General features: G+C 44.1%; 1 protein-coding gene and 1 long non-coding RNA gene across 2 annotated transcripts in view; one reads left to right on the forward strand and one right to left on the reverse strand.

The window, feature by feature from the left end:
• Positions 1-17,724, reverse strand: part of LOC148152139 (uncharacterized) — a 28,676-nt gene extending 10,952 nt beyond the window's left edge. Inside the window, exons 1-3 of the long non-coding RNA XR_015757303.1 lie at positions 17,587-17,724; positions 13,709-13,913; positions 9,498-9,598 (exon numbers count right to left, since the gene is read on the reverse strand). This is a non-coding gene — a long non-coding RNA (uncharacterized LOC148152139). The remainder of the gene's footprint in view (positions 1-9,497; positions 9,599-13,708; positions 13,914-17,586) is intronic.
• Positions 16,818-23,858, forward strand: shisa3 (shisa family member 3). The gene is made up of 2 exons (XM_043692087.2): positions 16,818-17,841; positions 22,269-23,858. The coding sequence occupies exons 1-2, from the start codon at positions 17,571-17,573 to the stop codon at positions 22,784-22,786; spliced, it is 789 nt and encodes a 262-aa protein (XP_043548022.1). The 5' UTR covers positions 16,818-17,570; the 3' UTR covers positions 22,787-23,858.
• The last annotated feature ends 241 nt before the right edge of the window (positions 23,859-24,099 follow it).

A 24,099-nucleotide genomic window follows, 5' to 3' on the forward strand; every position in this document is an offset into this window, starting at 1 on the left:
AAACTTGAAAGGGTTCAGAAAAGATAAACAAGGATGTTGCCAGGATTAGAGGATTTGATCTATAGGGAGAGGCTGAACAGGCTGGGGCTGTTTTCCCTGGAGCGTTGGAGGCTGAGGGGTGATCTTATAGAGGTTTACAAAATTATGAGGGACATGGATAGGATAAATAGACAAAGTCTTTTCCCTGGGTTCGGGGAGTCCAGAACTAGATATAATAGGGACATAAGTGGCAACTTTTTCATGCAGAGGGTGGTACGTGTATGGAATGAGCTGCCAGAGGAAGTGGGGGTGGCTAGTACAATTGCAACATTTAAAAGGCATCTGGATGGGTATATGAATAGGAAGGGTTTGGAGGGATATGGGCCAGGTGCTGGCAGGTGGGACTAGATTGCATTGGGATATCTGGTCGACGTGGACGAGTTGGACTGAAGGGTCTGTTTCCATGCTGTACATCACTGTGACTCTGTGACTCCTCGGAAACCGAGTTAGGGAACTGGAGCTGGAACTGGATGAACTACAGATCATTTGAGACACTGAGGGGGAAATTGAGAGGATGTACAGGGAGGTGGTCACTCCCCAGACACATGATAAGGACAGCTGGGTTATTGTCAGGGCAAGGAAAGGGGACCGATGCTCAGAGCAGGGATCCACTGTGGCCATTCCCCTCAGCAATAAGTATACTGTTTTGGATACTGCTGGTAGAGAAAGCCTACCAGGGGAAAGCTATAGTTGTCAGATCTCTAGTATTGAGCCTGGCACTGTGGCTCAGAAGGGAAGTGGGGAAAATAGAAAAGCGCTAGTGGTAGGGGACTCAATAGTTAGATGGATTGACAGGAGATTTTGTGGTCAGGAATGGGACTCCCGGACGGTATGTTGCCTCCCTGGTGCCAGGGTCCAGAATGTCACCGATTGGGTTTACAGGATTCTGAAGGGGGAGGGTGAGCAGCCAGAAATCGTGGTACATATTGGCACCAATGATATAGCCAGGAAAGGGATTGAGGATCTGAAAAGTGACTACAGACAGTTAGGTTGGAAGCTGAAGAGCAGGACGACTAGAGTAGTGATCTCGGGTTTCCTACCAGTGCCACGAGATAGTGAGGTGAGGAACAGTCAGCGAATGCAGCTTAACACATGTCTGCGAGGCTGGTGCAGGAGGGAGGGCTTCAGATATCTAGACCATTGGGATACCTTGATATCTTCTGGGGAAGGTGGGACCTGTACATGAAGGACGGGTTGCACCTGAACTGGAGGGGCACAAATATCCTGGATGGGAGATTTGCTCGTGTGATTCGGGAGGGTTTAAACTAGTTTGGCAGGGGGGTGGGAATCAGAGCCACATGTCAGAGAGGAGGACAGTTGCAGATGGGACAGTGACAGGATGTATTGAATCTATCAGGAAGGTTTCTCACGTGATGAAACAAAGGGATCGGTTAAAATGTGTCTGCTTTAACGCAAGGAGTGTCCGAAATAAGAGTGACGAACTTAGAGCATGGATCAGTACTTGGGGCTATGATGTTGTGGCCATAATGGAGACATGGATTTCACGGGGCAGGAATGGTTGCTTGATGTTCCAGGGTTTAGAACGTTTAAAAAGAACAGGGAGGGGGGAAAAATAGGAGGTGGTGTTGCATTGCTAATCAGAGAGTGCATCACAGCTACAGAAACGAAGGTTGTTGAGGAAGGTCTGTCTACTGAGTCAGTATGGGTGGAAGTTAGGAACAGCAAGGGAACAGCCACCACATTGGGGGTTTTCTGCAGACCACCTAATAGCAGTAGAGAGATTGAAGATCTCATAGGCAGGCAGATTCTGGAAAAATGCAGAAGTAGCAGGGTTGTTGTTATGGGTGATTTCAACTTTCCCAATATCGACTGAAACCTCCCAAGTGCAGATGGTTTGGATGGAGCCGTTTTTGTCAGGTGTGTTCAGGAGAGTTTCCTTACTCAGTATGTTGACAGACTAGCGAGGGGTGAGGCCATTTTGGATTTGGTGCTCAGCAATGAGCCAGGACAAGTGTCAGATCTCGCAGTGGGAGAGCACTTTGGTGACAGTGATCACAACTGCCTCACATTTAGCATATCCTTGGAGAGTGAAAGGAGCAGTTACCAAGGGAAGATATTTAATTGGGGAAAAGGAATTATGACGCTTTCAGGAGTTGGGAAGTACAGACTAGGAGCAATTGTTCCACAGAAAGGGCACAGCAGACACGTGGAGACTATTTAAGGAGCAGTTGTTGCGAGTGATGCACAAATTTGTTCCTCTGAGACAGGTAAGAAGGGGTAAGATTAAGGAACCTTGGATGACGAGAACAGAGGAATTTCTCGTCAAAAGGAAGAAGGCAGCTTACGTAAGGTGGAGGAAGCAAGGATCTAACACAGCTTTAGAGGATTACAGGTCTGCTAGAAAGGAGCTCAGAACTGGACAGAGGAGACCCAGGAGGGAGCATGAAAAAGGCTTGGCAAGAAGGATGAGGGAGAACCCAAAGGCATTTTACTCATATGTTAGGAATAAGAGAATGATCAGGGAGAAGTAGGGCTGATCAGGGATAGCGGAGGGAACTTGTGCGTGGAGTCTGAGCAGATAGGGGAAACCCTAAATGAGTTTTTTGCCTTGGTTTTCACCAAGGAAAGGCAACTTGTTGTAAATGAGAACTTTGAGGAGCTGGGATACAGTCTTGACCAGATCAAGATTGATGAAGTTGATGTGCTGGAAATTTTGGAAAACATTAAGATTGATAAGTCCCCAGGGCCAGACCAGATTTATCCTAGGCTGCTCTGATAAGCGAGAAAGAAGGTTGCTAAGCCATTGGTTAGGATATTTGCTTCCTCACTCTCCATTGGAGTCGTACCGGAGGTTTGGAAGGAGGCGAATGTTGTTCCACTTTTCAAGAAGGGTAATAGGGAAATCCCTGGCAATTACAGACCAGTCAGTCTTACATCTGTGGTCAGCAAAGTTTTGGAAAGAATTCTGAGGGATAGGATTTTATGACTATTTGGCAAAGCATAGTGTGATTAAAGGCAGTCAGCATAGCTTTGTGAGGGGCAGGTCATGCCTCACAAACCTTATTTAGTTCTTTGAGGAGGTGTCAAGACAGGTCAATGAAGTTTGAGCAGTGGATGTGGTAATTTGGACTTCAGCAAGGCATTTGGTAAGGTTCCCCATGGTAGGCGCATTCATAAAGTCAGGAAGTATGGGATACGGGGAGATTTGGCTATCTGGATTCAGAATTGGCTGGCTGACAGAAGGCAGAGAGTGGTTTAGATGGAAAGTATTCTGCCTGGAGGCCAGTGTTGAGTGGTGTTCTGCAGGGCTCCATTCTTGGGCCTCTGCTCTTTGTAGTTTTTATAAATGACTTGGATGAGGAGGTTGAGGGGTGGGTTAGTAAATTTGCAGATGACACAAAGGTTGGAGGTGTTGTCGATCGTATAGAGGGCTACTGCAGGCTGCAGCGCGACATAGACAGAATGCAGAGCTGGGCTGAGAAATGGCAGATGGAGTACAACCTGGATAAATGCGAAGTGATGCATTTTGGAAGGTTGAACTCGAATGCTGAATATAGGATTAAACAGGATTCTTGGCAGTGTGGAGGAACAGAGGGATCTGGGTTTGCAAGTATTAGATTAGATACCTTACAGCGTGGAAACAGGCCCTTTGGCCCAACAAGTCCACACCAACCCTCCGAAGAGGAGCAACCCACCCAGACACCTTCCCCTACATTTACCCCTGACTAATGCACATAACACTACGGACAATTTAGCATGGCCAATTCACCTAACCTTCACATCTTTGGACTGTGGGAGGAAACCGGAGCACCCGGAGGAAACCCATGCAGACACGGGGAGAATGTGCAAACTCCACACAGACAGTTGCCCGAGGCAGGAATTGAACCTGGGTCCCTGGCGCTGTGAGGCAGCAGTGCTAACCACTGAGCGACTGTGCTGTCCACAAAGTACATAGATCCCTCAAAGTTGCCACCCAAGTGGATAGGGTTGTTAAGAAAGTATATGGTGTTTTGGCTTTCATTAACAGGGGGATCGAGTTGAAGAGTTGTGAGGTTTTGCTTCAGCTGTACAAGTCCCTGGTGAGGCCACACTTGGAATATTGTGTCCAGTTTGGTCACCCTACTATAGGAAAGATACAGAGGCTTTGGAGAGGGTGCAAAGAAGGTTTACCAAGATGCTGCCTGGACTGGAGGGCTTGCCTTATGAAGAAAGGTTGAATAAGCTTGGACTTGTCTCTGTGGAGAGAAGGAGGAAGAGAGGAGACCTGATCGAGGTATACAAGATAATCAGAGGAATAGATGGAGTCAATAGCCAGAGTCTTTTCCCCAGAGCAGGATTGACTGGTACAAGAAGTCATAATTTGAAGATATTAGGGAAAAGGTATAGAGGAGACTTCAGAGGTAGGTTCTTTACGCAGAGAGTTGTGAATGCATGGAATGTGTTGCCAGCTGAGATAGTGGAAGCAGAGTCATTAGGGACATTTAAGCGACTGCTGGGCATGCACATGGATAGCAGCGAGTTGAGGGGTGCCTAGGTTAAGTTACTATATTTTATATTAGGATTAAGTCTCAGCACAACATCATGGGCCAAAGGGCCTGTTCTGTGCTGTACATTTCTATGTTCTATGTTCTAAAATCAGCACCAAGCTCATAATCTACAAAGCAATGGTGCTACCTGTCCTTTGTATGTGTCAGAGCGCGAGCCTCTCAAATTCTGAGAGAAACATCACTAGCAATGCCTCTGTAAATCCTGTAAATCCAATGGCAGGAGAAGTTCTCCAATATCAACACCCCTGAGCCTGGAGGCACTGGTCACTGATTTCCACAGCATTATACAGGTCATTCATCCACATGCCTGATAGAAGACGCTCAGAACAAGCTCTCTACCCAACCTATTACCAGGAGAACAGAGAAAACGCTACAAGAATCTTCTCAATGCAGCCCAAAAAAATGCAACATCCTCACCGATTCATGGGAATTACTTGGTTTGGACTTCTCAAACCAGAGAAGAATAAATCGCAAAAGTGCCAACCATCTTAAGGCATTGCCAAATGGGTCAGATGGAGGTCCAGCACAAACAGTGTGAGGAAACAGAGTCTCTCACCAACTGGCATCTGCAAGCACCCATGGCTGTCTAGCATTACACTGTTTAACAGGAATCATAATTCTTCATGGAAGAAAATCATCCTCAGCCCAGAGGGGCTGTATACAAAGAGAGGAAACATTGTTTTTATGTCCTGTGAGCCAGACTCCTTGATGCTCACCAATATTCTACATAGTTTTTTGGCTGGCATGTGATGGTGCAGTTATCAGTTTTCAGGCTGGCCTTATAAAATGAGGCACTAGGTTATGAGTACACTAACTGGCATGTTGTCCTTGCTGGTATACACATATACTTGGTAACTTTCCAAGGACAGATCCTTATAGCTGGCTTTGAAATATGTGGCACATTGGTTTTTGTGCTAATCTACACAAGAACAGGATTAAATTACAGTGTGTGCTCAATATTCCCAAGCTCGTATTCAACCACTGTACCTGATGGACCAAGAAATAGATGAGAGGAGCCTAAGGGCAAGAATTTGCAGATGCAGTTGGGCAGAATATGTGAGGGAGGTATTAGAATATGTGAGGGAGGTATTAGAATATGTGAGGCAAGTATTAGAATTTGTGAGGGAGGTAGTAGAATATGTGAGGGAGGTATTAGAATATGTGAGGCAAGTATTAGAAAATGTGAGGGAAGTATTAGAATATGTGAGGGAAGTATTAGAATATGTGAGGGAAGTATTAGAATATGTGAGGGAGGTAATAGAATATGGGAGGGAAGTATTAGAATATGTGAGGGAGGTATTAGAATATGTGAGGGAAGTATTAGAATTTGTGAGGGAAGTATTAGAATATGAGAGGGAGGTATTAGAATATGTGAGGGAAGTATTAGAATATGTGAGGGAGGTATTCGAATATGTGAGGGAGGTATTAGAATATGTGAGGCAAGTATTAGAATATGTGAGGCAAGTCTTAGAATATGTGAGGGAGGTATTAGAATATGTGAGGCAAGTATTAGAATATGTGAGGGAGGTATTAGAATATGTGAGGGTAATATTAGAATATGTGAGGGAGGTAATAGAATATGTGAGGGAGGTATTAGAATATGTGAGGCAAGTATTAAAATTTGTGAGGGAGGTATTCGAATATGTGAGGGAGGTATTAGAATATGTGAGGGAAGTATTAGAATTTGTGAGAGAGGTATTAGAATATGTGAGGGAAGTATTAGAATATGTGAGGCAAGTATTAGAATATCTGAGAGAGGTATTAGAATATGTGAGGGAAGTATTAGAATATGAGAGGGAGGTATTAGAATATGTGAGGGAGGTATTAGAATATGTGAGGGAAGTATTAGAATATGTGAGGGAGATATTAGAATATGTGAGGCAAGTATTAGAATATGAGAGGGAGGTATTAGAATATGTGAGGGAAGTATTAGAATATGAGAGGGAAGTATTAGAATATGTGAGGGAAGTATTAGAATATGTGAGGGAGATATTAGAATATGTGAGGGAGATATTAGGCAAGATTACATGACTATTTCCCAAGGCATTCCTTCTAAACTTGTTATCCAAATTGAACTTGCTCAAATCTCTGGTCTTAGTGGATTGTTCTGTCACTAAATGTGAGCACCCAAACTTTCAAGTCTTTTTGCAACAGTAGAAACAAATCTTTGCCCTACTGCCAGTTTGGGGACAATCAAAACATACTCAGGAGAAGTCATTTGGTTTGACTGTTGGGTTCTACCAAACTGTTGAATTGGTCTGCACATCAAGGTCATGTGCAAGTGTCACCTTTAGCTTTTAGCACTGCAATCCACTTGTAATGTAATACCAGAAATGATTGCAATATTCTTCTCTCCATCCGCAAACTGCTGTTTTGCTATTGTATTCAAGATTTGTACAGAAACATCAAGTTTGGCTCTGGATTCATAAGATATGCTAATACCATTGTTGTTCACAACCCTACCTGTCCAGTCAAAGACGTTAAGATGGCAAACATCCTGCAGAATGCATCCTTCAGTTTCACCAGGTGCAACACTCCTGTCTGTGGCTATATTTTTGTTCCACTTCTAAGTGATAGGATGATTCTCTTTTCTGTGGCGGATCTGCTTCTGGGTAGATTGTACACCATTGTTCAAAATGAAGAAGGGACAGTGAGGACTGTGTGTTAAAGTGGACTGGTGTGGTGGTGCCTAACAGATGGCACATATGTGAAGAGGTGAAGCAACAAAATATGAGGGCCTTAGCAGGTGCACACAATAGAAATAGCAGCAGATGGTGGTCTGCTATAGAATGTTGCTGTGATCACAAAGAGTACACGGAAACAGGAGAAGGAAACAGGAGAACAAGGTTAGGAGTACTCCAGAAATTTAAGAGATTCATGTTGGGAGGTCTGATTCAGAGGGTTTTCAGAACCTCCTCTACTTGCCAGTTTCAATGTACTACACTTAATTAAATAAATGGCAATGACATTTCATTTATAAGATGTGCAAAATGGCACCCTTTATGTCTGGTTTCTCACCTCTCCCCAATAAATAGCAGGACCAAGTGGTGGCACATTACCAGTCTTTCTTGAAAATGTTAGCACAACCATTTGACATGTGTCGCTTCTTAATCTGGTTGGGCCCATTATCTTATTGCATCATACACCTTGCACGAGCTTCTAGCTGTGCTTATCCAAATTTATTTCCAGATCTGGATTTGTAAAATACACTAATGTGTGTGGTTTTATTCAGAATCTCTTGATGCCAGGGGCACTGATTTCAAACTGAATACCTCATAGTGCTTTGGCAACGTTAGTTCTTTTTGACTAGTTTTCATAATGTGACCAATGAATGTTTTTATAAATCTCAAAATTATGTGTGCCTTTCCTGAATCTGGAGCTGTGAAATTGTTCCTGCTGTATATATGTCATGTTTAATATGAAACTCTGTGCAATAAATAAATGGTGGTGGCAGAAAAGGAGCACATTGGCAGGACCACGGGTATGATGTCAGACTAATTAGATTAGATTGATACTAATTAGATTACTTACCGTGTGGAAACAGGCCCTTCGGCCCAACAAGTCCCCACCGACCCAGACCTATTCCCCTACACCTAACACTACAGGCAATTTAGCATGGCCAATTCACCTAATCTGCAGGATTTTTGGACTGTAGGAGGACATTGGAGCAAATCCACGCAGACACGGGGAGAATGTGCAAACTCCACACAGAGAGTCCCCTGAGGCAGGAATTGAACCCAGGTCTCTGGCGCTATGAGGCAGCAGTGCTAACCACCGTGCCGCCCATAAACTGCAGTGACTGGGGGAGCAGAGGGGGTGAAGTTTTACGGAGAGGAAAAGATGAACTTTTTGAAGCTGTTTGAGTTTCAGTAACATCAATTTAATATCAATGTATTATGTGTTTTAAAATGTATATGATTTATTCAGTAATTTATTCTGTAACCCAAGATGGCACCAGAGCATGGTGACATTGTACACTTTTCACTGTACCCAAGTACAAGTAACAATATTAAACATTTAAATTAAATTGTTTAAATTGAATTGTGTGGAATCTCTTCCTTGAGTTTATTTTTTTTCTAATTAGATTCCCTACAGTATGGAAAAAGGCCATTTGGCCCAACAAGCCCACACCAACCCTCCAAAGAGTAACCCACCCAGACCCATTCTCCTACCCTATATTTACCCCTGATTAATGCACCTAACACTATGAGCAATTCACCTGACCTGCACATTTTGGATTGTGCCAGGAAACCTGGAGGGAGCCCATGCAGACACAGAGAGAATGTGCAAACTCCACACAGACAGTCAGCTGAGGCAGGAATTGAACCCGACGCCTGGAGCTGTGAGCCACCGTGCCACCCTGAGTTTAGATCTACCTTATTAATGACTTCTCCCAAAGAGTTGTGAGTCTGTGGAATTTGTTACCCCAAACTGCGGTGGATGCTGGGACAGTGAGTAAATTTAAGAAGGAGTTAGATAGATTTTTAATTGGTTGAAGGGATATGGGTTGAAGGCATATGGAGAGAAGGCTGGAAAATGGGGTTGAGGAGCATATCAGCCATGACTGAATGGTAAGGCAGACTCAATAGGCTGTATGGCCTAATTTCTGCTCCCATGTTTTATGGGAGAAAGTGAGGACTGCAGATGCTGGTGATCAGAGTCAAGAATGTGGTGCTGGGGGATCCAAGATGGCGGCGACCCAGCAAGTCTGGGTCTACAGTGCTCCTCCCAAGACTTGGGTAAAGTGGGTCACCGACCCCCACCACACTCACCAAATCATTCAAAATAGCTGTTTAATTTAATTAGTTGCTTAGTATTAAATTTAAACAATCTAATCTTTAGTAAAAATGACCAAAGGGAAGTGAGCCCGCAGCTCTCAGCAAGCAGGAACCCCTCCCCCACCCTCTCCAGCTGCAGCAGAGGCGTCCACAACCGCCTCGGGGGACTTACCTACGGTGGCGAGCCTTGTGGAAATCATCTCTAAACTCGATGCGAAGATTGAAGCTTTCATCGATGAATCCCGAAGTTGATGGGACTCACTCTCGGCAGCGCTGCAAAAGCACGACCAAGACATTAAAGAAATCGAGCGCCGAGGCGGAGGGGCGGAGCTAAAGGCCGCGACCTCCGAAACTACAGCGCAATCGACCGTGGATCAGGTCCAGACTCTCGAACACAGCTTTTAAATCTGGAGGCTGGATCAGGCCAGGTAAGGGTAGAATGGGCTTACTGGGTCGCAATACGTGGGCTCGGCTCGAACCAGCGCCCCGCCCGGTCCTGTTTCGGCTGCAGAGCTATAGGGAGAGGCAGATACTCCTAGAAGCTTCTAGAAATCTTGGAAAAGATTCCCAAGCTATGATCTATAAAGGATCCAAGATCATGTTATTCCAGGACTTTTCCCCGGCTCTGGTCCAAAAGAGGAAGGCATTCGATGAGGTGAAGGAGCATTTAAGGGACTTAAATATTCAGTACTCCTTATGCTACCCAGCGACGCTACGCTTTAACCATGAAGGATTCCTGTATAACTTCGGATCGCCAGAAAAGGCTAAGGAATTTTTGGACTCTCTTAGATAAATTGTAAGAGATAATGAATGTTAGTTTGCCTTTCCCCCACTCCGGTTTATATCCCCCCCCTTTTTCTTTTTTTCTTACCTTACTGTTTAATATTATCTTGGGGGGTGGGAAGAGGAATTTATTTATTTGTTCTCTATTTAACGATTTTCTCCCCCCCTTGGGGTTGTTTTTTTTATTATATATATATATATATATATATATAAGCCAGGGTGTTTAGTTAATGTTGGTGGGGGAAGGTGGTTACCTTATTCTATTTTACCTCTGTCTCTAGGAGCGGGGTTGTTTTCCCTTGTTATTTTGTATTATTATATTTAATTATTATTTGTTGAGGTTGTAATTTTATAGTTATATATGTTTATACATGGTATTAACACTACCAAATATATCCAGGTGTTGGTATGGGTGGTGGGGTGGGTGGGGGTAGGGTGCTCACTGTTAACTCTAGCTTTGTATTATATCTGAATTCTCCTCATTCTATTGAGGAGCACCTGGGTCAAGGGTGGGGCATTGGTTAGGAGAGGATGCGATGGACTTTTGGAAAGGAAGTGACACCCCCTGGGAGCAAGGGGAAAAATCTCCATTTAAATACGTTTTATATTTTTTTTATTATTTAGAAATAGTTTTTTATTATACTGTTGTGAGTGTATTAGAGAGCCTTTATTTTTGTGAATTTCATATGCTCTATGCTCGGGATGTTCTGGATAGGGTTTCCCCTCCTGAGGGGTCTTGGATTTGCCCAGACGATTATGGTTGATCAGTTGGTTAAGTGGTGCACCTGGAATGTCAAGGGGAGTAATTCGCCAGTCAAAAGGAAGAAAATATTATCAAATCTTAAGAAGGAAAGAGTTGATATAGCTCTCCTACAGGAGACACACTTGTTGGATAAAGAACACTTGAAATTATGACAGGGTGGATTTGATCAGGCCTTTTTTTCTTCTTTTAGCTCAAAAAGTAGGGGAGTTGTTATTCTTGTTCAGAAGAATTTTCCTTTCAAAATCCTAAATCAGATAAAAGATGAATCTGGACGATATATTTTGATTAAAGCCCTTATAAATGGAGAGGAATATGGGATTTTAAATTTGTACTGCCCCCCAGCACACCCCTTTAAATTTATAACGGAAGCCTTTTCAAAATTGATGGCTTTTGGTGCCCGTCATACAATTATAGGGGGAGACATTAATTGTATTATGGATCCAGAAATAGGTAGGATTCCCAAGAGTACTGCAGGAGTATCTCCCAGATCTAGACAATTGGTGGATCTGAATAAAGAATTAGGATTAGTAGATGTATGGAGAAGTCTTCATCCACAGGGCAAAGATTTTTCTTTTTACTCCAATCCACATAAATGTCATACCAGAATTGATATGTTTTTTGCCCCCTCAATTTTTAAAAATTCCATATCATCCTGTAAAATAGGCAGTATAGCAATTTCCGACCACGCTGCTGTATATATGGAAACCAAGGCGAGGAACAATGGGACATCCCCTCGGCATTGGCGTATGGACCCCTGCCTAATGAAAGATAGTAAATTTGTAAAGTACTTCTCTCAAGAATTTAAAACTTTTTTAGAAATTAATTTAGGTACGGCTAGCAACCCATCAATGATGTGGGAGACCATCAAAGCTTACGCGTGAGGTTTGATCATCTCCTACTCAGCGACCCAGAAAAAATTAAAGGGAGAACAACAGCGTCTGCTTGAAGCTCGCTTAAGAGCAGCTGAAACAGCATACACTGATAGACCTATTATTAAATTGCAAAGGGTTACGGCCCTTAGGACAGCTCTAAACACTACGCTTACCCAAACGGCTAAGAGGGAAATATTATTTGCAAAACAAAGGTTATATGAATTTGGCGACAAACCGGGTAGATACTTAGCATTTCTTGCAAAGAAAGAAAAGGCCCCTCAAACTATTACGTCTATCAAGGAAAGTACGGGTATTTTGACTCATGATCATAAAAAGATTAACGTAATCTTTAGAAAATTTTATTCTGATTTATATAAATCGCAGGATTGTGAAGACAGGACTAGGAGGATGCAATCATTTTTAAAAAATTTGACCTTTCCGGGCTTAACTCCGGAACAGGTATCGGTCTTAAATACTCCCCTAACAGTCCAAGAAATACTTGACGCAATCAGGCAACTTCAGAGCGGTAAGACACCTGGCCCAGATGGTTTTCAAGCTGAATTCTATAAAGAATTTACAGAAATATTGGCTGGTCCACTTATGGACATGTATAACTATGCATATAGTCAGGGTTGTCTCCCGCCTTTGCTGAAAGAGGCAATTATCTTTCTTATCCTTAAAAAAGGAAAGGATCCAGAAGATTGTACGTCATACAGACCAATATCCTTACTAAATGTAGATTTTAGAATCCTTTCTAAAACGTTAGCATTGAAACTAGAAAGGGTACTGCCACATATCATAAAGGAGGATCAGACTGGGTTTATTAAGGGCCGTAGATCATCCAATAATATTAGAAGGGTTTTGAATATGATTCAAGCCTGCCATTAGGGAAAGATACCAGGAGTGGTAGTTTCATTAGAAGCGGAAAAGGCATTTGATAGGGTTGAATGGTCATATTTGTTTTACACATTGGAAAGGTTTGGCATTGGAAAGGTCCCAAATGGGTCTCAACATTGTATAGTGATCCTAAAGCAGTTGTGGTTACCAACGGATTAGGTTCGGATAGCTTCAGTGTGGGTAGGGGCTGCCGTCAGGGATGTCCGCTCTCGCCATTGTTATTTACGCTAATAATTGAACCACTAGCAGAAGCTATACGGCGGATCCTAATATAACGGCCCCGAGGATTGGTACAGGTAAACATAAAATTACCCTTTATGCAGATGATGTTCTTCTATTCCTCAGTAATCCTCTGATGTCCGTACCTCGCTTAATCCAAGTTATTAATACATTTAGTGCATTCTCAGGCTATAAAATTAATTTTTCAAAATCGGAGGCTATGCCAATGGGTGGCCTTGCTATGATACCCCACTTAGTGAGGGATCCCTTTTTCCCTTTCGTTGGTCCCTGGAGGGTTTCTTATATTTAGGCATTTTTATTACCCCAGTATTTGGTCAGTTGTATAAGGCTAATTTTGTGCATTTACTGGAAAGGATAAGGCAGGACCTCCAGCGATGGGGAGACCTTTCAATTTCCTGGCTGGGTAGAATAGCACTAATTAAAATGAATGTCCTGCCCCGTCTCCTATACCTATGAGAGTGCTTCCGGTGATGCTGCCGAGGCTGGCACTACGTAAATTATATGGCTGGTTGGTCTCCTTTATCTGGAATTATAGACGGCCCCTCATTAAGCTGAAGAAGCTACAGCTTCTACAGGCAAGGGGAGGATTAGACTTCCCAGATTTTAGGAAATATCAGTTAAGTTCCCTATTAAGTTACATAGCTGATTGGGTCTTGTCTGATCCACAATCAATCTAGTTGGACATCGAGGCTTCTCAAGTAAAATACCCACTTATTAACCTTTTATTTTCAGACAAGAGGAAAATCATTATGGATCACTGTAAAAACCCTATAATACTAAACACAATTAAAGCTTGGAATATAATGCGGCAAAATGATGGCAACTCACATAAAACATCCCCCTATGCGCCGATAGTGGGAGCATGGGGATTCCAACCGGGGTTAACAGATGCCATTTTTAAACTCTGGAGATCCAGGGGTATCTCATGTCTTGGGGACCTATTTAAAGATGGGGTCTTGATGTCTTTTGAACAGCTGCGTCAGAAATTCGGATTACCCAATGGAGACCTCTTTTGATACTTCCAAATTCGAGACTATAAACAGAAGAAAACTATGTTATTAGATAGTCTTTATAAATCAGATAGAGAATGTAGAGTGCTACGACCAATGGGGGTATCTTCCGTCAGTCCTATTTATCATTTACTACATGATGAAGTATCAGGAGATATAGACAATCTGCTTAAAACATGGGATCAGGATTTGGGACTAGAAATCTCTATAGAAACATGGAATGACATTTGGGAAAATGCTAGAAGAATTACCATCTGTAACAGAACCCAGGCTATCCAGCTGAAGATACTTCATAGGGCCCATATAGCACCGGTTCGATTGGCAAAATTTAAGGCAGGAGCATCTCCAATGTGTCCCAAATGTAAAATAGAGGTGGGCACTCTTGTACATTGCCTATGGACCTGTCATAAGATCCGTAGATATTGGACTAAAGTAGCAAGTACCCTGACAGAAATTCTAGGAACGGAAATTAAAGTGGACCCTGTATCTCTCCTTTTGGGCTTTTCGAACCTTCCCGTTTGGAGGTGGCGGAAATGACGGCGGATGATACGTTGTACATGGAGGTTGGTGGGGTGGTAGGTGAGGACCAGTGGGGTTCTGTCTTGGTGGCGGTTGAGGGGTGGGGCTCAAGGGTGGAGGAGCAGGAAGTGGAAGAGATGCGGTGGAGGGCATCGTCGACTACGTCTGGCGGGAAATTGCGGTCCTTGAAGAAGGAGGCCACCTGGGTTGTACGGTTTTGGAACTGGTCCTCCTGGGAGCAGATGCGGCGGAGACGAAGGAATTGGGAGTATGGGATGGCGTTTTACCATTTCAGTCAGTTGAAGGAGGGTGTCAATAGAAGGGTACTGGTTGGTACGGCGGAAAAGGAAGAAGCGGAGGGATTTAAGTCCTTCGTGATGAGGGATGGAGGTGTACAGGGACTGGATGTCCATGGTGAAGATAAGGTGTTGGGGACCGGGGAAGCGAAAATCCCAAAGGACCCCACTACCAGTGGTATATTTCCCTCCCCTCCCCTATCAGTGTTCCGAAAAGACCACTCCTTCCGTGACTCCCTCATCAGGTCCACACCCCCCATCAATCCAACCTCCACTCCCGGCACCTTCCCCTGCAACCGCAAGAAATGCAAAACTTGCGTCCACACCTCCCCCCTTACTTCCCTCCAAGGCCCCAAGGGACACTTCCATATCCGCCACAAATTCACCTGCACCTCCACACACATCATCTATTGCATCCGCTGCACCCGATGTGGCCTCCTCTATATTGGGGAGACAGGCCACCTACTTGCGGAACGTTTCAGAGAACACCTCTGGGGCACCCGGACCAACCAACCCAACCACCCCGTAGCCCAACACTTTAACTCCCCCTCCCACTCCACCAAGGACATGCAGGTCCTTGGACCCCTCCATCGCCACTCCGGCCTATCACCCTCACCTTGACCTCCCTCCACCTATCGCATTTCCAAAGCCCCTCCCCCAAGTCCCTCCTCCCTACCTTTTATCTTAGCCTGCTGGACACACTTTCCTCATTCCTGAAGAAGGGCTTATGCCTGAAACGTCGATTCTCCTGTTCCTTGGATGCTGCCTGACCTGCTGTGCTTTTCCAGCAACACATTTTCAGCTCTGATCTCCAGCATCTGCAGCCCTCATTTTCTCCTCGTAGATTAGTAGTTAGTTGAATTTTGTTTTTTGTCTTTCTCTGTATTTTTTCTTTTGTTAAATTTTGGCTATTGTATATTTAAGATTTAATTGTATATCAATGTTTGTACTTGAGAGTTTTGTTTATTTTTGTAAACTTGTAAAAATGTTAAATTTCTAATAAAAATATCTATTAAAAAATGTGTTGCTGGAAAAGCACAGCAGGTCAGGCAGCTTCCAAGGAGTGGGAGAATCGATGTTCTGGGCATAAGCCCTTCATCAAGAATGAGGCTTGTGGGAAAATGAAAATGAACTCAACTTCATTCCACAAGCCTCATTCCTGATGAAGGGCTTACGCCCGAAATGTCAATTCCCCTGCTCCTTGGATGCTGCCTGACCTGCACTTTTCCAGCACCACACTCTAGTGGTCTTAAATGCTGTAGACCATCACTTATCATATTCTTTGGGACTGGTAAGTTCCAACAAAGTTACAGCAAAACACTGGAAATTCTGTGCAGGCATTGCTTGCTGCTGAGGGCTATAGGGCTGAGTCATTAAGTGTACTCAAAGCTGAGAAGATTATTAATCAGTAATGATTTGGAGGTGCTGGTATTGGACTGGGGTGTAAAATGTTAAAAATCACACAACACCAGGTTGTAGTCCAACAGGTTTATTTGGAAGCACTAACTTTCCCAGCGCTGCTCCTTCATCCAGTGACAATCGCCTGATGAAGAAGCAGTGCCCCGAAAACTAGTGCTTCCAAATAAACCTGTTGGACTACAACCTGATGTTGTGTGATTTTTAACGTTAATCAGTAAGAGAATCAAGAGTTCTCGGCAAGAATGGAGTTGAGGATTATCTGATCATACATGATCTCATTGAATGTGGAGGAGAATTAACCGACCAAACCAGCTACAATTCTACTACATCTTTAGGTCCTATTGCTCTTTATGTTTCTGGAGTACATTTACCACATGGACTACAGCGGTTCAAGGAAAAGGGCCTTATGATGGCCCTATTATACCATCTTCTCAACGGCAGCTCGAGTTGGAAGGTAGCAGCCAATACCCAATGTATTAAAAAAATAACGCAAGCGATCGTCTCTGAGGGACACGGAAAAATCTCCACAGGGTTTTACCATTTGACTGAATCTTACTCAAATGTCCCAAATTTGAATTAAAATTACTGCTACAAATTGAAATAGCTCCCAACTGTGCTTCCGCGCGTTTACTGCGCGCACTCAAGCTCAAGGAAGCGCACAAACGGGTGCGCGCTCAGCGGGGAGTCGGCGCGGGCACGGGCGTCGGAAGCGCGCTCTCCACGGCTCCTCTCGGCTGGGCGGGGCTGGAGCCCCAGAGAGGGAGGTGTCAGAGAGTGTGGAATCCCTGGCCAGAGCCTGGGTCCGTCAGCCCCGGGAAGCTCCAGCGTTACTCTGAAGGAACTGCGAAGAATATTTGGATGGGGGAGGGGACTTTTTTGCAACTGGTTGTCAGCGGTTAATGGTTCAAGGAAAGGTTTTGTCTGTAAAGGGCAGTTCTATGTGCCAAACACCATTAGGCGCTAGGGGGGAACAGATCAGATTCACAAATGATTTTAACCTCAGCTGAACATTTTTTTTGCCTTCCATTTGCTAATGCAAACAGGACAAATGCTGAGTCCTCGGGTCGATCTGCATTGACCTGAATCAAGGCACCTGAGGTTTGCTGGGGATCTCTTCCTGGTGTTTTGCTGCTAACGATGAGACTTTCAGGATATTCCTGCAGGCTACAATTTTAAAAGAGCCCGCTCATTGTTTAGGAAATGGAAAGCATTGCTTAGAAAAACTTGTCTCGGCAACGGACTACAAAACTTTTATTTGCAAACCTTCTTCAAAAAAAAGGGGGGGGGGGCATCTTGGCCTTATGATGGCCCTATTATGAAGTTCTATACCCGTGCCGTGAGGAGAACTTTCCGAATTAGGATGAGTGTGAACCAGACGGTGCTGAGTGAAACAGTTGCGCTGCAGTGAACCCGGGCCGAGCGGATCGTCCAGCGGACTCAGGCAGGATGCTGGTTCTGTTACCTTGCCTGGTCCTCGGCCTCTTCGCCTGGAGTGTTGGCATCTGCGGTGCTCAGGGGGAGTTCTGCCACGGCTGGATTGACAATGCGGGCAAATGGCACGAAGGTTTCCAGTGTCCTGAGGATTATGATACAGTGGAGGCCACGACCTGTTGCGGCTCTTGTTCTCTGCGTTACTGTTGCGCGGCCCCTGAGGCCAGGCTGGACCAGGGGCTTTGTACCAACGACAGGGAGCAGCAGAACCCCGATTACTCAGCACGTAAGTGTCAGCCCCCCACCCACTGCGCCCACCCCCGGGAGAGCCAGAGCCGAGGTTGCAGCTAGACACTGCGCACGGTCTTTCTGAATAACCGGTGCTCGGGTGGAATGCAGTGCCGCGAAACGCGATTGAAATACCAACTTGTGTAAGGGGAAGCTCGCGGTGATGAGAGCTATTGAAAACATTGAGTTCCCTAAAGTTTGTCTTTACGGTTTCCCAGCGGAGATTATACTGCAGACGGGGAACACGCCGGTTTCCCGGGACAGACTGGGGTCCATGGCATTTCTGACTCTTGGACAGTGGATCCGTTCACTCTGAATACCAGGAACAGGAAAAAGTAAATCTAATCCTAACAGTGCGACTTTAGTCTAGGTTTGGCATTTATTCTCTCTGAAATACACAGTTTCTTTTCCCCATTAATGATTGCTCTTTAATAAACCCCTGAAATCACATTCCTAGGATGGTCACATTTTGTATTTTTTCCCACATGCGCAATTTTTTTAACCCCAGCTTTGGTTTTTTGCAAATCGTCCCCGCAGAAATTTTCCGGCACGATTCTAATAATTTGAATCAAGAATCAAATTATTCTTGGTTAATTTGCGAATGTTATAGTCGTGTGTGACTCTCGCCATCGCTGGGAGCATCGCCCTAACACAGTCTGTGTTACTGCAATCATTTGTGTGTTGAATGTGAAGTCTCAGTTTAAAATCTGTTGATTTGAGGAAGGTTACTCGCAAAATCTGGCCAGCGGGTGGTCAGTCTTCAGAATCCTTGATGCAAGATGCTCGCTCTTGGATTCTCCTGTGGAGTTAGATTCCCAGAAACGGGGAGAAATGAAATGGTTTTTAATCAACTTGCTGCAGTAACTTAGCTCGGAACTCACCATTCTATGGGCAAAAACCTGCAAGGGCGAGGGGTTATCTCTCCAGGGACATTTGGGAGTAATTTTAGTACTTTTCAAAAAAATAATTAAAATAATTAATTGAGTTGTTGCCGCCTCCCATTCTTTACAATGTGCACTTTATAAAAAGTTAATAACATATTTGATTCCAAACAGGTATTGAGATTCAAACATCCGTTGCAGACTGTGAAGTGATGTGCGCAAGGATTGGGGTGTCAAGTTAAATTAGTTTAATTTATGGTAGATCCTATTACAGCAGGAGATGGATGGGTACACGGGAAGGGATAGTGTCTCTTTAAGTGGTGTGCTTATACTGGGATGTGAATTTGTAGTGAATCGGATGAGCATGAAATTGCATTAGCCCCATGTATAAAGGGACAGAAAGCTGAGCCAGCCTAAACCAGTGTCTGTGACAGCTTCTGTATTGATAACCCTGAGAGAGCCAATCTCATTTTACATTCCTTCCTGCTATCAAATACAACCGCAATACCCCAGGACGTGACGCTGATGGATCTCCTGGGATGGATCTCAAACTTTTTCCACTCGCTATTAAATTTGCAGAGTTCCGCTCCCGGTTTACTGCAGGTAGAAATCTAATATCCGACACTGAGGGGTGGGATTAGCGCCGAGGAATCCACTCTCGGCGGAAAACGTTTTTCAAAATTCACGGCGAATTCTTGGCTTCGGAGCTGACTGGGTGGCGGTGTCGGCAACATTCACATGTCCCACTCTCAGGCGGCAGGTACACTGGGGGGGTCCGGCAACTGCAACAAGTAGGGACAGCGAGCGAAATCAAAACGCCGCAATTGGCTTAATTCCATTAGGGTTACTGTCAGAACTGGATGGATTTCCACAGAATAATTTCTGGAATGAAATTGTGAACCAACAAGTGCTGGGGCCACGGCCAAATACCAGGGGGCAGACAGAATGAATCATAAATGCTGCCGTTTTCCCTTATTTGTGCGACAGGGCCAGCTATCGATTTCAAATCATTTGCAGGCACAGACACTTGTAAAATTAATTTGAAACAGCATCAGGTCAAACGCATCCTTAAAAAGATGGTGTGAAAGAAATGTGTTAGAATTACTGCTGACCGAGGAATGTACAAACTGGGAAGACCCTGGGACGGGTTTAAAATTGAGATTGAATTTTTTTTTTCGTGTTGCTTCTAAATTGTTATGAGAATATTTCGGGATTATAACGCAAAATACCATTTTGTAACAATCACTTTGACTTCGCACAGTGTTCAAATCCTTGTCTATTGAAAATAATGCATCCTAAACCTGGCATATTGGAGTCGGAGTTACAGACTCGTTTGAAAAGCGTCAGTTTGTTCTGATTTTTTTTCTGACTTAGCCAGTTCAAGGATTTATATAGCAGGATCGATTAACGTCAGTATCTCGGCATTTTCTGGTTCTTGGGTGAAACAGTTGCAAACAACGGGCGAACCAAACTATCCATATAATTATTGGTGTAAGAGAAAAAGGCTGAAGAAGGCTATCCCAATGTCTGCAACAAACCATTTTAACACTAGTGTCCGGCAAAGGTAAACAGTACGTGTCACACAGACATGAATGAATCTGACAATAACACCGATTTCCTTGTTCTTTGGGGATTTCGCTGGTACGACAGGAATTGAGTAATTCCTATCTTGAATGAACAGTGGGAACCTTTTTAACGGAATTTCTATTTCACTTCGTGCGAAAATGACACACACGTCGCTGCCTGGAAGGTTATTTCTCTCTCTCTCTCTCTCTCCCCCCCCCCCCCCCCCCACTCAGCGGTATCAGTTTCCAGATCAGCAGAGAACGGCCGTTTTCTAACTCGACATTTAGATGCGAAGATGGTTTGTTTTAAATTGGTAGAGGGACGAGAGTTGTGCTCACCGGTGATACGTTTCGGCTTTCCATGTTCATTGCCTGGATTGGAGTGAGCAAAGGAGCATGCTAGGTGCTGGGCCACCCACAAAATGTGTGCTCGCTCGGTAAAGCCGTTCACGCTGTACTGTGTCCTGGCTGATACTGGTCTATGCACATCACTCGGTCCATACACTGGCACTTAACGTGCTCTGTTTAGAGACAAACTGCTCGTGCTGTTGTTTCACTGTGTCTTGTCATCCACAAACTTGATGACACTATAATATCCAGAACTTCAAGAAAAAATGGGAAAGGTGTAATACCCGAAGCGTTGACTTCTCCACCTCCTGATGGTGCCGGGCTTGCTGAGTTCTTTCAACTTCCTGCCTGGCTACTTTGGATTCCAGCATTTGCAGTGTTTTTTTGGCTCAAACTTGGGAAAAAGTTGCTTTTCATGTTCTTAACCAATAGAGAAGAATGTTGGATTCGTTTTGAATATTATTTAGAAAATAACACAGATCATATTTCACAAAAAGCCTTTTATTGATGATAACTTGTTTTTCTAAAAAAAATACAGCTCATCCACGGTATGTAGGCATCACATTTATTACCCAGCTCTAAATGCCCATAGGGCAGTTCGGAGTCAGCCACATGTTGTGATCTGGAGTCATGTGTAGACGAGACCAGCTAAGGACAACAGTTTTATTAGTCAGACGAAAGTGGGTACTGCAGATGCTGGAGATCAGAGTCAAGATTAGAGTGGTGCTGGAAAAGCACAGCAGGTCAGGCAGTAGCCTCGAATGCTGCCTGACCTGCTGTGCTTTTCCAGCACCACTCTAATCTTGACTGACTTTTATTAGCGAACCAATCAACAATAGCTTCATGATCATCATTCGGCTCTTCTAGATTTTTAAAAATTGAATCCAAATGCCCTTATCTGCTACAGCAGGGTTTGGACCACGGACCCCGGAACATTAGCTGGGTCACTGAATTAATAGTTTAGCGATAATACCATTGAACCACCACTTCCTCCCGAAATTCTTGTCGCCTGCATGAATATATTCTCATGCAATGAGTAAATACATTCTTACTCCATGAGGTGATGTTCACTTTGCTGAGCTCTGGGGGTTAGGGATGTTAGATTAGATTAGATTACATTACAGTGTGGAAACAGGCCCTTCGGCCCAACAAGTCCACACCGACCGCCGAAGCGAAACCCACCCATACCCCTACATTTACCCCTTACCTAACACTACGGGCAATTTAGCATGGCCAATTCACCTGACCTGCACATCTTTTGGACTGTGGGAGGAAACCGGAGCACCCGGAGGAAACCCACGCAGACACGGGGAGAACGTGCAAACTCCACACAGTCAGTCCCTGAGGCGGGAATTGAACCCGGATCTCAAGCGCTGTGAGGCAGCAGTGCTAACCACTGTGCCACCGTGCCGCCCATAATCATCCAGCAAGCAACAATTTGTTTTCAGATAGTCAACATGGTTTCATCAAGAGCAGATCGTGTTCTTTTAGGATCTGTCAACGTGTACCAGCACTTTGCAATCTCTCGAAATATAATTAGTATTTGGTTATGAGGATAGTTACCCCTGAATTTCTATATCTTACTCCCTGAGCTGGTTACTAATTCAATATTCTTCTTTATTTCTCTGCAGAGCCTGTCTATATGCCGTTTCTTATTGTCGGCTCCATATTCATTGCTTTTATCATCCTGGGTTCGCTGGTTGCTGTGTACTGTTGTACTTGCCTTAGACCTAAGCAACCAAATCCGCAGCCAATACGTTTCTCAATGAGGAGCCACCAAACAGAGACCATTCCCATGATCCCAACGTTTACACATTTGAGGACCCCATCCAGGCAGTCGAGCACTGCCACTAGCTCCAGCTCAACCGGGGGCTCCATTCACAGATTCTCTATCAGCAGAGCCGAGTCAGGGCACCCACCGCCGCCGCCCGGTTACAGCTCCCCCGGGTGCCTGCAGAATGCACAGCCCTTACACCTCAGCCAGGCCCAGGGCTTTCTGATGCCCCAGCAGTATTTCACCTACACCCTACAGCCAGAGCCGTTCGCAGCAGGCAAAAGCTTCACCGACTTCACTCAGAACCGGCTGAAGACTCAAAGCATTTCCGCGCAGCCCGCCGAGCAAGTTCTATACAGCAACGCCGGTTTCTAGGGAGGGAGAGCTTTCCGGAAATCCATCACGCTGTGAGACACCAAGAATGAATCTCGCCGCCCTTTTGGGAGCACTTGTTTCCTCCTTTGCAGATGGAAGATCGCACTTCCCAGTTAGTCACCTGGGAACAGGACTGGGTGGTAAAAGTGCCTCCGCGCTAAACAGCGGGGTGGAGTTTAATTCACCATTCCCAGTCTAACAGTAGACCTCCGGATTAACGGGATAAATGGTAAATACGGATGGAACTCCTCATCTGAACCCCGAGCTAATGGCTATTCCCAGCTGGACCTTGAGGAGGATCATTTGGCCCAACTTCTCACATTTTACTTTTCCATATTTTTGACATGCATTCCGGGGTAACGAACTGACTTATTTACGGTGCACACAGAAAAGAAAACTTTCTTGAAGCGAACGGATGTCTCGATTCCCATCTGCTACCGCCGAAGTCACCTGGAATATTCCTCCGTGGAAACTGTTATGTTCCCCCATTCTGGCATCTAGCAGGTGGAATGTACCGTCCTCAGGCAAGCGGAAACCAACAGTCCCCACCACTAGTTTGGCAATGTGATTTATCAGTCTAATCCCAGTCCCGAAAATCAAACATTTTAAATGCACAAATATAGTTTATATAAGATGAAGAAAACAGTCTTTAACTTCCGTATAACTGAAGTACCAGAGCTATCTGAGAATATTTGACTAGGAACAAAGAATAGAATTTCAAACATACTGAGCACTGGCAATTTAAGAGAAAACAGATCTTTTATTTGCTTCCATACTGACATCTTGCCCCTATTGAATGCCTTCTCTAAATATTCAATTTTAAAAATAATAATTTATAGACAAAGCCTGTGCTGTTAATTATTCTTAATTCTGACTCATCCCTTCATATTTACAGTACACCCAAATTACTAATTGTTTTAGTCATTATTTTTGCTATTTTAAATGACTAAATGTATAGTGAAAAAATATTGCATAGGAATATTTTATGAAATGTTTATTCCAGAATTATGATTGTTAACTTAAAACAATTTTAATTTCAGATTTTTAATAAATCATATTGTGCAAAATAGAATTGTGAAGCAAGGTGCCTTCTTTTTGCTGTTCTAGTTTAATTTTCTGCATGAAATTAGTGCTGGAGGTACTTCAGATTTTGCTTGGGTAAACTCAGACCTTCTCTGATCTTCAACTTCACATTTACTAAAGAGAAAAAAAAGTCTACTTTCACCCAGTAGAATTGGGGTCATCCACTTGTACAGGAATGAAGAGCTCAGATTACAATAATTCCAAAGCCTGTCTTCTCACTTAAAGGCTTA

The sequence above is a fragment of the Chiloscyllium plagiosum genome, unplaced genomic scaffold (genome assembly GCF_037043375.1).
Source record: "Chiloscyllium plagiosum isolate Xiang-an unplaced genomic scaffold, Cpla_swu_hap1 HiC_scaffold_1, whole genome shotgun sequence".
Classification (NCBI taxonomy): Eukaryota; Metazoa; Chordata; class Chondrichthyes; order Orectolobiformes; family Hemiscylliidae; genus Chiloscyllium; species Chiloscyllium plagiosum.

Excerpts from the sequence above, each read along its gene's own strand:
- shisa3 (XM_043692087.2), top strand. The coding sequence starts at position 17,571 with ATGCTGGTTCTGTTACCTTGCCTGGTCCTCGGCCTCTTCGCCTGGAGT. Across the intron at positions 17,842-22,268 it reads GAACCCCGATTACTCAGCAC|AGCCTGTCTATATGCCGTTT; the intron begins GTAAGTGTCAGC and ends ATTTCTCTGCAG.